The sequence below is a fragment of the Gymnogyps californianus genome, chromosome 20 (assembly GCF_018139145.2).
Source record: "Gymnogyps californianus isolate 813 chromosome 20, ASM1813914v2, whole genome shotgun sequence".
In the NCBI taxonomy this organism is placed as follows: Eukaryota; Metazoa; Chordata; class Aves; order Accipitriformes; family Cathartidae; genus Gymnogyps; species Gymnogyps californianus.
Genome location: NC_059490.1, coordinates 12,097,984 through 12,111,545, shown reverse-complemented (window position 1 = coordinate 12,111,545; position 13,562 = coordinate 12,097,984). Strand labels below are relative to the sequence as shown.

At 48.2% G+C, this 13,562-nt stretch overlaps 1 protein-coding gene across 1 annotated transcript in view; it reads left to right on the top strand.

Annotated features, from left to right (window-relative positions):
• MNT (MAX network transcriptional repressor) overlaps window positions 1-13,562 on the top strand; it is a 47,135-nt gene that overhangs the window by 15,602 nt on the left and 17,971 nt on the right. Inside the window, exons 2-4 of the mRNA XM_050909045.1 lie at window positions 330-906; window positions 3,960-4,001; window positions 4,729-4,840. Of these exons, the coding sequence (XP_050765002.1) occupies window positions 330-906; window positions 3,960-4,001; window positions 4,729-4,840 (731 nt within the window). The remainder of the gene's footprint in view (window positions 1-329; window positions 907-3,959; window positions 4,002-4,728; window positions 4,841-13,562) is intronic.

Here is a 13,562-nt window from a genome sequence, read left to right as displayed (position 1 = left end):
GCAAACGGCGGAGGAGCCAGGAGTTGCCTCGGCAGCTTGGTCTCAAGGGCTGAATGTGGGGGCAGCACGTGGTTTATACTTCAATAGTCCGTGCTGGAGTGAAGGGGCAATGAGTGGAAGGTGCAGCGTGGCTGGGACACGGGATGGATCTCCAGGGGCACAGGTCCTGCCGTGGGTTTGGGGCGTGCCGTGGGCTGGGCTGCGTTACCCCCCAAGGCCTCCACTTCCCTCTCGGAAACGCAGGCAGTTAGTCACCAGCCTGGTTAGAGGCCTGTGGATGGGGAAGGTCAGGGAAGCGCCATTAATCACCGTTGGTGTTTCTCTTTCAGAGGAGAATGAGAAGCACGAGAAGCTCCGCCTGGAGAGGGAGCAGGAGCAGAAGAAGGCCGGCAAGGCCAGCGCGCCGCGGGCGAACAGTGCCGTTCCCCCGGAGGAGCCCCGGAGCGAACTGCTGGTGCCCATCTCCCCCCCAGCCCCGGCCCCCCCGCCGCCCCCGCCCCTGGCAGCCCCCATTTCAGTCATTCCCATCCCTGTTGTCACCAGCCCCCCCCAGCAAGCAGCCCAGACCACCCTGTCCCCGCCGCTCGTGCAACGCCACCAGCCCCTCGTAAGCACTCCCAGTGTCACTAAGGAAGCATCTTCGGTCGCGCCGGTCATCCAGAGGCCGCCGGGCCCACTTCTGCCGGACGGGAAAGCTGCTACACCCCCGTCGGGCAGCCCGAAGCAGCTCCAGCATTACGCGGCGCCGGTCCTGGCCATCTCCCAGCACCATGTGGTTCAGCAGCCCATCCAGCCCCAGCCTCACCAGCCCCTGCAGCACCCGGGAGCACCTCCACAGCTCGGTGCTCTGAAGCTGGCTCCGGCAGAAGACACGAAACCAAACGAGCAGAAGAAGAGACCTGGAGGGTGAGTGCACCTTGTGTGTGGAGGCTTCTGAGAGGGACCAGACAAAAATGATACTGAAAGCTGCATCGACCTGGAGCAGCTGTGGCTTTTGCAAAGAGCTGTCAGATCAGAAATACCAAGATCCGTGGATGTTTGGATGTCTGTTTGGTTTTTTGATAGCAGGGTTTCTTAGCTTGATGGTTTTTATTTTTCCTCCCCGGCTACACACTGTAGGATTCTGTACAAGGATTTCTTTTTCCAAGCCAGAACTGTATTAGGAAGCAAGTCCCAGCACTGCCTGTCTGATCTCAGGTGGCATCCGGTATTATGTTTGGCAAAAGATCTCTGCCTATACTGGTCAGGGAAATCGTGCAGCAATGCTGCTTGCAGGAACTTTCTTGAAAACTGGGATGTGATCTGGGAGGTTTTATTTCCCAGGACAGAGATGTCCTTAGCTGCTGTTTCAGTTTCTTAGTGCTGTAAGTGCTAAGAGCCTCCTGCTTGTTCAAAACTCCTGCAGCTGGAAGGGACTGAAGGCTAATCTGTCCTCACTCTTGGACAGGACTTGTGACTCTGATGTTGCTCCAGGTTAGTGTTTGTCTATCTTGTTCTTAAGGGCTTTGGCTGGTGGAGACTGTCTTCTCCTTAGGCGGTTGTTTCCAGACCACAGTAGCCTAATACGTAGTCTGGTGTTATTTCTTGTGGACTGGGAGAACAAATCGTTCCCTTCTTTGCAGCAAGCTTTTACCTGTTTCCCTTGGCCCCTCAGTCTTCCTTCCTGCAGGATAAATGACCTGGATCTGTTCAGTCTTTCCTCCTGGGCCATGTTGTCTAGACCTCTGACCATTCTCCTGACTGTCTGCAGCTGGTAGATAACTCTTTGCAATGGTGTTTAAAAAGGTATGCTAATCCCACGGAGGCTGGGCAGAAAGTCGCTTTGTGTGTCTTGCGTGTTCAGTGCAATGAAGCGAATGTACCCCTGGTTTCAGGGCAGGGGTGGGGATCTGGTCAGGAGTTCAGAGGAGAAGCTGCTAGACAAAATGCCAGCTGGAGTCCCCCTCTTGCTGTGCAGCGTAGCAGCAGCAGCCTTGTCCCACTCCAGCATGGCTCAGGCTGCCGTGCTGAGATAGCCCCAGCAGAGCTGGAGGCCCTGGTAGTCACTCCGGTCCACCCAGCCTAAACAAGTGCCAGCAGAAGAGACAGACAAAATGCAGTCCTTTCCGGGCTAGTGACCTGCTCGGGAGAGATGTTTTGGCTAGGTCAAAATCTGGCCTTGCCTTTCGCTCCCTCCTAGATGGAGCGCAGTATTTGGAATGTATCAGAAGGTCGGGACGTGGCAGTTCACTTTCTTTTCTCCAGGTCCTCTGGTCCTTACGGCGTTCACTTTGAGCTGTAATGCAGAACCACTGTAACCCAGTTGTGAGAGGATCACGAGCACGGGGCTGTGAATTGGTACTGACCTTCCCTGTGGATGGCCTCCGTGCAAGGAGTGGTAGTATCAGTATCATCTTGTGGGAGCAGGAAGAGATGTAAGATGTGGGCAAAAAAGAGATGTAGTGGACAAAAAAAAAGGGTTCATAGTGTCCTTTGGGAAGTAGAGATCCCAAAATGCATAGAAGGAAACAATGGAAGTAATGTAGATAAGAATTTGTAAAGATAATGGCCTTTGTCAACTGCCAATATAATTCCTCTAAGAGAGACTGTGATCTTTAGAGCTTGTCTATAAAAGGCTCAGCTGCAGAAACGGTAAGTATATTTGTGCTTTAACCAAGTGAACCTGTCACTGACGACGTTGTGTGGGTTCAGATGGGTGTAGAGGGGGGTTTCCGAGGGCACAGGGGTACCAGGGAAGGCTGCGGGGGGTTTTGCTGTCTGAGCAGCAGCTGTCCTGGCAGCAGGCGGTGGGATGGCTGCGGCTGCACCGGCAAACTGCTCTTGTGCCGTCATGCCGAGCTTCGCTCCTGGGAAGTTGAGAGGGCTGTTCCCAGTGCAAAGCGCAGCATCACCGCTGTGTCTGTGCCGTCATCAGAGCATTTTATCATGCAGGATTTCTAGAGCTCTTGGCATAGGCACACCAGAAAAATACTTGTCTGATGCTGAGCGAGTTGCAAAGGTTTCCTGAAATGCATTTTGATGGGTTACCCCAAGGTGCGTGCTCCTTGTCTCCCCAGAATTACTCCTTTAGACATAAGCACAGAAAAGATGTCTTTTTCAGCTTGTAAACGTTTCATGGGAAAAGGCTGTGAAATATTTGTTTTTAAATACCTGAATATTTATTAAATATTAACGTAACTCCTGAAATGCTCACCTTAATGTTGGTGTATTTTCAGCCAAAGGCAGACAATTACTTTGCATAGTGTACAGAAGATACTTGAAATCTCCATGTGTCTACTAATGTACTTTATCACCACTGTAGCTGAAAAACTAAGATAACATGAAATTGTTTGGCTTTTCCTAAAAGTATTCCTCTGATTCGGAGGGTGGGGACAGAGCAGAACCCCAAAAACCAGAAGCTCCCCCTGGTTCTTCCTTTAGCAGTGGCTGGAGGATTCCTGGATTACTTCATTCCATATTTATGCTCAGCTGTGTTATTTCAGGCACCGTAAAAAACTAAAGCGGTTTGACGTATGTCTGCCAAGTCCTGTACACTTTGATTTGAAACTGCATAAATCTTACCCCACTGGAGTGTAGGCATAGATCAGAAATGGGTCAGAGTCGGGGCTATCTAGTACTGTATAAATACATACAGCTCATACTTTGTGTCTTTCCCGGTTGTTGATAGTAGCCATGCCTGTGTATATATACACACATTATACCTGTTTGTATCGTGTGTGCAGGATATGCGTAATGCTTATCCCATCTAATATGCATGTAAAGTATGGATTTTATCTTGATACAATATAGGTAGAAATATATATGCAACTGATATTAAAACAGTGATATCTGAACAGCTCTATTGCGTTTTAATATTTACCTGTATATCCTAGACACACACACACTGCTGATAGTACAGGTTGAATGGCAGTAGTTTTAAACCTGACACTGAGTTTATCTTTGTTCTGTTTGGGTTACAGGGTTGGGACCAGGGAAGTACATAATAAATTGGAGAAGAACAGGTGCGTAGAAAGCCAGGGGTTTGATTTTTTTTTTTTTATTGTAATTCCCCTTCCTTCTTTTTTTTTTCTTTTTGGCCTATAGTCTGTCAATATTTGTTTGGTTTTGGCATTTTTTTGTTTGTTTATTTGTTTTTTAACAAATAACCTGAACAAAATTCTTAGTGACTTTTAATGAATCTTGCAGTATTGCTTTGCTTTCTTATAGCTCAGTTCTGCATCTCTTGCTTCCCAGTATGTTTTACTTAACTGCGCAATTGCATTACAATAACCCTGCAAAGCCCTGATCCTGCAAAGTAAATCCCCACGTGCATAACGGTGTAACTTCTCTTTTGATTTAAAGTAATGAAATAGCCAAGATCAGGGGTCAGTGTACAGTGTGAATACAGAATAAAGACCAGTTCCTGATCTAAAAGTCTTATAAGTCTAACTAGCTAAATCAGAAATACGGTGAAAGTGGAAGCAAGAGCAGAGGGAGATGAGATCTTTCATTTCAGATTGCACGATGGTTTCGTAACAAAGCTAGGAATAGAATCCAGGCATACAACCCCATAGTCTTTCTGCTGGATTGAGCTGGGTCAGTTGTAAGCATGCAGGTAGTCTCGGTGACTGCTATGCACATGTGTAAGTGCTTTGCTGGATTAAGGCCCAAATTAAGCTCTAGCCCTCTGCTCAATTGATTTCTGGTGTGTGCTCCCACAAGCTGACAAACCACCTGTGTTTTCTTTAGACGTGCGCATTTGAAAGAATGCTTTGAGACATTAAAACGCAACATCCCCAACGTAGACGACAAGAAGACCTCAAACCTCAGCGTCCTAAGGAGTGCCTTGCGATACATCCAGGTACGTATAGCGTTCGGGTTAGTGTTGGCTGTCATTGTAGAGCACTTTATCTACTGAAACCAGAGAATGGTGCTAACTTTGCTTAAACCAAGTTACCTACCTTTTTGCTGTAGTGCAGAGGAGAAAGGAGAGAGAAAAACTCCCATTCCTCCCTCTCCTCCCATGCGAGCGTAGTCATTTATAAACTCCAGATTTCCAGAACATTTGGATCTTCTAGGAACACTTGCTTCATGCAGTCTCCTTATACTAGAAGTTCCTACTTAACCACAAGGCATCCATACCAGCAATGGTGATGGAGTGAACAGATAATTCAGATGATCTTCAAGAGGGACATCCAGGCTGTATAAACTTCAGTGAATTTTAATCCGTATGTTTTGGGGAGGTTTTCTCTTTGCTTAACCAAAACAGACAGGCTTCCATGAAGGTTTTGGATGTCTCAAATTTTGGTGAGATGGAGATGTAAGTACAGGTCATTTGCTTGGAGGCAGGAAAAGACTGGAATTCGGGGTTGCAGCGGGAAGCTCTAGGTGGATGGGGTACCAGAAATGAGTCTGGGAGAAAGTAAAGGTAAAATTCAGCTGTGGTGTTTGCAGGCTGAGTGAAGTAAGTGTTAGTGTTTGCTTATTTGATATTTGTAAAAGTGGTTAATGGTAGCACAAAAGAAATTCTTAGAGATGTCCTCTGTGACTGTGAAATCAATAGCCTGTAATGCAATTAAAATTAATCTGGAAAATGGAAGAGTTGCTAAATTTATAGTGCAAATGAAGAGAACCAATAGACCTCATACCTTTTGGCTGGAATAAAGGGTGCTGAGGACTGTTCACAATGGGCTTTTCCACAGTAAAGCGTTGTCCTTTTTCCTCGCTTTCTTCCCATTTTCCTCATTCTCTCTCAAATACCATTTCATTCCTGTGTTCAGAAGTACTGGACATTGGTTACTTGCATCAACTTTACTTTGGAGAGTCAGTAATTACTCATGACCTTTCAGACTTAGACCAGCTCAGCCCTTCTCATTAGTCTTCACTGGCGACTTCCCTTGGAGAGCCTTTGGTTGGGCCAAATTCTAATGGTACCCAGCCACTGGAGGATGGCAAAGAAAAGGAAAAAAATCTATGTTGCTTAAAAAGGTCATTTTTGGAGATGTGGTTGTATTGCAGCCTAATGGGCATTACAAAAGATCTGAGCCTTTCATTTGATTTCAGGCAGGCTGGTGTCAGTAGAGATGAGCTTCCATTAGCAGTGAGGGAGACAGAGCGATCTGATCGCCTGCTCTCGCATTCGGGAGTTGAGTCTGGAGTCATGAATTCACGAATGGAGCTGTTTCTGGCATGGTAGCTGACGCCCTGTGAATATTGATGCAGGTGCAGACCTATCCGTGAGCAGACTCTGCTTTCTGGCAGCATTTTTATTCTGTGCTTTTGGAAGACAGCTTAAAATTCTCTTTGAGGATGTCAGTGGGGATGGCCGATTCTTCCTCTCCCTCTTCTCTGGATCCGTTGTGAAATGTTTTGAGGCTTAGACGCAATGCAGTTTTGTGCTACCTACAAGTGTATGTACCAACCTCTCTGTAAATTGCTAGGAATTAAACTCTCGTCACGTCCTCTTAGGAAGTGTAAACTACTTTTATGATGGTCCAGAAGGTATTTACGGATTCAGAACCGCGTTTTGTTTCCTTTAAGTTTCTGCCACTCAGGGTCCGTTTCAGTGCTGCCTTTGAATTGCTTTTCCCAGCGTGGATGCATTCTGGGAATCGGAATGGCTGGGATCAGGTCTGTCGACCCAACTACTCTGGTGTGCCCGTGCTGTTCTTTGTGCCTACCATCTGGGGCTGAAGCGGGTCTCGGTGTGGTGTAATTGCAGCGTATTTAATCATTCAGTGAAGTGAAAATGCAGAAGTTCTGATGGTTAACAGTGCAATATTTACATCCTGGTGTTGGGGACCATCACACCGCAGGTGGCTGTCTCTGTACAGCTCCAGTTTACCTGCTGCGCTGCCTGTGTGCACCACAGACGTCGTGGTTTGCGGGAGGAACTGCTGCGGTGACTCGTCTCGGGCGTGCGGTGCCAGTGCCAGCGTCTCGAACTCCCCCGCTTGCCCACGTTCCCTCCGGGCTGGCTTCGGGGAGCGCGCAGGGAGCAGCCCTCCACTTCTCCCACCAGTTTCAGTGCAGAGAAATTGAACTCTCTTGTCGAAATGTTGTCTCTCCAGCTTCCCACTCGCAGGTGGCCTTAAGGGTAATGGAGCTGGTTTTGTCGTGGACACACAGGGTCGGGGTGCCGCAGAACCCCAGCACTGAGCCGGCCCCACCGGGTGGGAGGGGAGGCGGGGGGCAGGCGGCTGGGAGCCAGCGAGACGCAGGTGGGATGCGGGAGGTGTGTGCAGGAGCAAAACCCGACTAAAGCCCCGAGGCCGTGGGCTGCGGGCGCAGCACCAGCTCCCCTGCCAGGAGTCTGCCTGGAGTGCCGCAAAGGAGAGCTGCCCCGTCAGCCGTGATGGCCCGAGGGTGGCCGCCGCACTGGGACGGGGCCAGCCCACGGGCTGCTGCGTCCATCCGTCTGTCCGTCCGTCGGTGGGGTGGCTCTGGGCTGGCGCCGGCAGAGGGGAGGAGGTGGGTCGGTCAGCCAGCCTGCGGCCAGGCGCTTGCCTGCCGTGGCAGCGAAGGTCACGGCGACCTCGGGCCCGTCCCGGCCGCTCGCCTTCCTCTCTGGCCGGGAGCTCCAGTGCCAGCAGCCACCTCCACGTGTGCAGCGAGCACATGGCGAGCGCCAGCCCCTGCGTGGCGGGACTGCCCGCCCGGGGCGGCCGGCGAGCGAGCCGGTGGGCTGCACGGCCGTGCCTGACCCAGCACCGGCAGCGGGGCCGGCTTGCTGCCCTGCGGGCGGCAGCCACGGCAGGGCCGTGCCGCTTGTGTAACCTCCTCGCTGGCACAGCGGCCACTGCTCGCAGCGCCTCGCCTTCTCCTTTGGTCGCGGGGCAGCGAGAGCATCTCTGGCGGCTGCTCGCTGGAGTTCACAAGCGGCAGGGAGTATCCCGAAAGCCGAGTGTTTTCCTTGGCAGCAGCTTCGCCGTGGGTCTGCGCCTGAATCACGGGATGCGGTTGCACTAAAAATCTGAGCGCTCTGTTTATTTGCCTGGAAAAACCAGATTATTAGAAATCTGATTTGAATTTTCAGAGTTCAAAATCAAAAATGAATCTTTTAAAAATTTTTTTTAAATTCAGTTTGAATTTAGCTTTGATCTGTGTCAACAAAAATAACGTGCATCAGTGTGGGGATGGGATGAACCACCTGCAGATGACGCTCGCCTCTCCCCAGGGGTTACAGAGAGCATAGGTGGGACTGTGGACTGGGCTGGGACACCTCTTACCAGCTCAGACAGGGTGAGATGAATCCCAGCGTAATGTGCAGAGAGGAGCACAGAGTTGGTCATGATTACAAGAAAAAACAAAAGAAACATTGCCTTCTTGGCAGTAAAACACACACCAGACTCTGTGTGTTTCACTCGACAGGCTTGGTGCTTACCTCTCTCCCCTGAAAAGAGAACAGGGGAATTGTACAAAGGAGATTTAAAAGTAAAACCTCTTATTCTCGATATAGCAAAGTAGTTTTTCACTAAGGGGAAAAAAAAACGCCAAAAAACCAAGCCCAAATGAGTCTTGCAGAGGAGGAGTGCAGTGTGCCGGCCCTGAAGCTCTGCTTAGCTGATGATCTGTGCCCGCAAGGAGTATGACAGTGCACTAATTGTTGCAGCCTCTCTTCCTACAAAATCCTTTTTCCCCCATTCCAGCTGGAACTTCTTAGAAACAGGCTGTTTGTTTCCTTGGCTGGATTTAAATATTTGTATCTGCATCAAATCAGATAAATCAGAAAGTTAAATTCCAAACTTCCCATGGAGCTGTCATTTTAATTTATCCTTAGAGCTGGGCTTGTGCTCTGCAACAGTAAATTAGAATCTCTGCAATTAAACACACTGTTGCACAAAGGAAATTAGGCTGAACGCAGCTGGAAGTTAATAATCCTTTTAAATGGTGATTCAGTTTGAGGCGGTGTAGGCTGTTGTGCTGTGGCTCTCGGCTGAGGGAGTTGTCCCTGCGGTCACGGCAGCGGGGTGGGCTCCGGTCCCGAGCGGCAGAGCCTGTGACAAAGCACGTTTGTTATGTGGGCCTGCTCGCCCTTCGCTTTCCTCCCTGCAAAACATGAGTGAAAATGCTGGAGGCCTCCGGAAGGTTTCTAAGATGCATGAAGTGACGTGGGAAAAAAACGCAGTGGGAAGAAAATGCTGTTTGCTTTGAGAGAGCAGAGCCCCGGCCCCTCGGCCGAGGCAGGCCAGCACCTGCTGCCGAAGCAGTGTCCCCCGGCAGAGACTAGGCAGGACGAGCCTGTCATCTCACCGGACAAGCCTGTCACCTCACCGGAGAGCCACGTTGCGAGAGGGAATTGCACCGCGCTTCACTTGTGCTGGAGAAGGTGCTGCTGGGCTGGCCGGGGAGCAGAGCCCTGCGCAGAAGACGTCAGACACAGTTCACAGCCTGGATGTCCGTGCAGCTGGGTGTTTTGATTTGATTCTCTTTGAAGGATTCCTTGCCCCCTAGGAAATGTTGTAATCGTCTTAGTTGGAAGCTAATTGAAGCCCTTAAGCAAGACTGTTTTCTCTTCTGTGTTCTCAAACTGTGCCTGTCACTATGGTACCTGAACACCTTCCAGTTTCAGGGGTTATTTTCTATTGCATATTTAGTATAAGATGACATCCAGGCGATTTGCTCACCAGGTGACATTGGGACAGCCAAAATGAGACAGCTCGCGAGCAGCACAGCCGCAGCCTGGCACATTTCAGATCACACTGCAAGTCGTGCTTGTTTGCCAGTTTCCCCACTACAACTAGAGTCAAATGCTGACTAAATAATAACGTGCTTAGAAAATGTTACACAAATGCTGACTAAATAGTAACGTGCTTGCAAAATATTAGACAAAGTTGAGCTTCCCAGGGTGTGCAAAAGGCAAAGAGTAAAATTCTTCGAAGATTGCAAAGCAGGGCACCGCTGTGATCCAAACTACTGCACATGCTGCTCAGATATTGCAGAAGTATTGGGGGGGATGCTGTGATGGTAGATGTTGGGCTTTAGTCCTACAGAGGAGTGTTTGCTCCATTTAAGAAATAGACTTTGCTTACAAATTCATAGAAGTCATCTACCAATCCTACTCGCTACTTGTAGTGTTAGAGATAGAAAATAGCTGTGATGAACTTATGATTTATAATATGACCAATTTGTCATTTATTGCTTCAGGAAGGGGCAGGAAGGGTAGAATGTCCGTCTCCCCCAGGAGCTAGGCTTGGCACTGTACCCCACATCCCGCTGACTTGACGGGTATTGGAGCAAGGCGGCTGACTGACACTAGCTGAAAACTTGCCTCTTGGGCCATACCTGTGGTCTTCCCAGGAATCACCCAGATAAATTTTTGAGGCAAACCAGTCTTTCGATTTTTCTCGTTGTATGCACTTAGAGAAACGTGTAAATGAGTGGCAAAGCTGTTTAAAAGTCACAAGGCTGCTTGTGCGAACAGGCTGCAGGCCTCTTGCTGTCACTTGAACCGTAGACCAGCTAGCCAGAGAAGTATTTTACTGAAGTAAATTAGTCTCCATCTTCATGGTGGAAATCTTCCCCTTCCAAACCCAGCCGAGGCTGGGGCAGGTGCCGGGCTGCAGCTCCCTCCCGGCCCCTCGCAGTGAGTGGAAGCAGCACCTTACAGTTTCCATGGTCTGACACCTTTCTCAGGAGCTAAAAAAAAAAAAAATGTTCATGCTAAAAAAAAAATCATGTTGTGCTAGACTCAAGGTAATTGACATCTCTGTAGATTCCCAAGTAAATTACTGCATGGTTCATTTTGAGGGAAGTGTGCCTGATTTCCTCATCTGATGACAAACACGGGCTTCCTCAGATGAACTGGATTCACGTGGCCGTGCTGTGGCCTCAGCCGACCTGCTGGCTAGGTCACTGCTGCCCAGATTGATGTTATTTTCCTTTGTCCTATGTAACTGCCTTAGATTGAAGTTAAAGCAAGGACAGAAGTTCATAGGTCTCAGATCATTGTCAGATGGAAAGAAAAAGAGTAGTTCAGCAAACTCAAACCAATAGGCATAAAGGGAGAAGTGATTATCCTAGGCAGAAGAATGGACTCTAGCCCTTCATAAACAAAAAACCATAATCCTGCACTAGAGGATGTGTCAACATCAGTCATTGTACTTCGATGCAGGAGGCTGGTTCAGTTTTTCACCATTAGCACCTTGGTTATTTCACCTTCCCTTGTGTCTGCTTCCTCCTTTGTCACCGCTCTTTGCAGCGTGCACTCTTCTGCCACCTCTCCTGTCCGCGTGGTATGTTCTCAACAGTCACCGGCTGAGCTGAGGGCACAGGATGCTGTGCAAGACAAACAAGAAATTACAGAGCTGATTCCTGACCTCCTGCCAGGAGTAGAAGTCCACCGTGAGCCGACTTACCTGTGCTCATCAGTAATGCTCATTGTTTATATGAGATGTTTAAATTGTTTATCCTTGCCTAGTCTCTTTTGGCTTTTCAGATTGCCTGAAGCAACATGCTGTGCACCTAAAAATGATGCAGTTTCCCAACTATGCCAACAATAAACACAGAATTGACACCCTCAAGGGCAGAATGTATACAAAGTACTGTCCAAGGATGCCTAAGCAGTGCATGTAAAAAATCCTTTGTGCTGTCCTTTTTAAGCTGATCTTGTGGACATGTGAACAGACCAGATACTGTTTTCACATATGTTAAAATTTTCCTGTTAATAACCACAGCATCTCTTTTTCTTTTGGTTTGGTTTTATTTATTGGTCGGTTCATCAGTGCCTGAGCACAATAATTCATCCCTGTCTAGTGTAGAGGACCAGAACAAGACTGGTGGATTTTTCAAGTCCCATGGTAATGCTTAAGTTAGGGTTTAGGTGTTACCTACGTAAAGGAGGACACTACAGACGTGCCGGATCCTGATGTAGGGAGATGCCGTATCACAGACAGAAACCCCACACATCTGACGTTAGCATTTGGTCTTGTATAAAGAATAGAACTCATTTACATTCAAGCACTGTAGTGGCTGGATTATTGATCAAAATGCATAAGCCAAGCTGTGACGCTGAATCTAATTAAGTTCCCCACCTTGAAAAGTATAGCTGTAACTTTTTTTTTTTTTTTTTTTTTTTTTTTTACAGCTACTAGGTGAATATACTTACCTTCTATAAAACTTACCTAGTAGGAACTGGGTCCATTTGTACTTTCAGTGCCTCCTTCATGTGAACGGCACTCACATGCCAAGCAGTGCTTCATCACGTTGTTTACCTGACCTGATCAATTGATTCTATCTTGTCTAATTAGCCTGAATTTCATTGCCAATAATAAAGGCTTCCACCAACAATAGGCTGTGGTCATGCAACATGGTGTCATCTGTAGATTTCAGAAAGTGATGAGAAATGAGACCTTTAAAAAAATAGTGTTTAATAAAGTAAAGCAAGTTGGAACCTGCTTAAAAATGTGAAACAGGTGAGAATTAGGATGTAGGGCTGATCTTCCACTGGAGTCAGTGGGTGTTGTTCATGCACAGCAAGTGCAGGGTCTAGCTCCTGCCCTTAATGGAGTCATTGAAGAATTGATTTTAGCTTCAGAGGCATGACATCAGGCTACATCGATATGGGAGATGGGGTGCTCAACCTGGGAAGCTGGGGATGCTCAGAGAGCTTCCAGTCCCTTGGCACTCGGTGTGCCCATCTGAGCCAGCCAGCCAGAGTTTCCACTGTGAGACGTGTTTTGATAGTGCTTAGCATGCAGTAGCGCTGACATGGTTTTCCCTTTGGATGACTTACGCGGTCATTGAGTAGAAGAAACGTGGGATTCCTGTCTTGAATCAGAGAGTTTGGTACTCGAGCTGGCACATCCACCAGAACTGGTGTGGGCTCCCAGGCAGCTGCGGACGTCTGAAATCAAATCCTCTGCCATCCCTCCCCAGCTGCAGCATGATCTGCCTCAAGGGAGGCTCCATCCAGAGAGCAGTCAGTGGATTTTTATTTCCAGGAGTGGCCATGAAACGTGTCATGCAATAGAGTGTTTAAAAATGCCCAGTGTTTGAACCTTGTGGAGTGACTGGAAGCTGTTTCTTAAGCTTTGCCAAAAGGGATGGTGATTTTGTTTAACAGTGTCTTCACTTGTGACTCGTACACGAGGGTTTGGAAAGGGTAAACAGAATTATAAATCTTGTATGTGTTTTTTTAATTGTTAGAGAATCTACATCTATCATACTGCTGTCATTTAAGTAGTAGTTTAAAGAAGCACCCAAGGTTGTAAAAGCCAAAACAACCTGTAAGTGGAGCACAGCACGGGGTTTCGAAATGATGGTTGTGTTGAAGCCTGTTTGGGTGCCGTTGCTTGTACTGGTTGTCATCTGCTGTCAGGGAGCAGGCACGGGAGAGAAGAGAGTGCGCGTGATGTGACGAAAGCGGTGATAATTACAGCTTGATTGCATGGGCTTTATTTTATGTGTAATATTGCAGAAGTCACCTACCTTTAAAACAAGGCAAAACCCCCAAACAAACAAAAAACCCCACTGACATCATAACTATTGAGTTTGTTTTGTGTTTTTGCTCTTCCCTGAGAGCCTGATAGGGAAGAGGTCAGGGGCCCTGTGGCACAAGTTACGAGGGTAGTTTGGATTCCTGT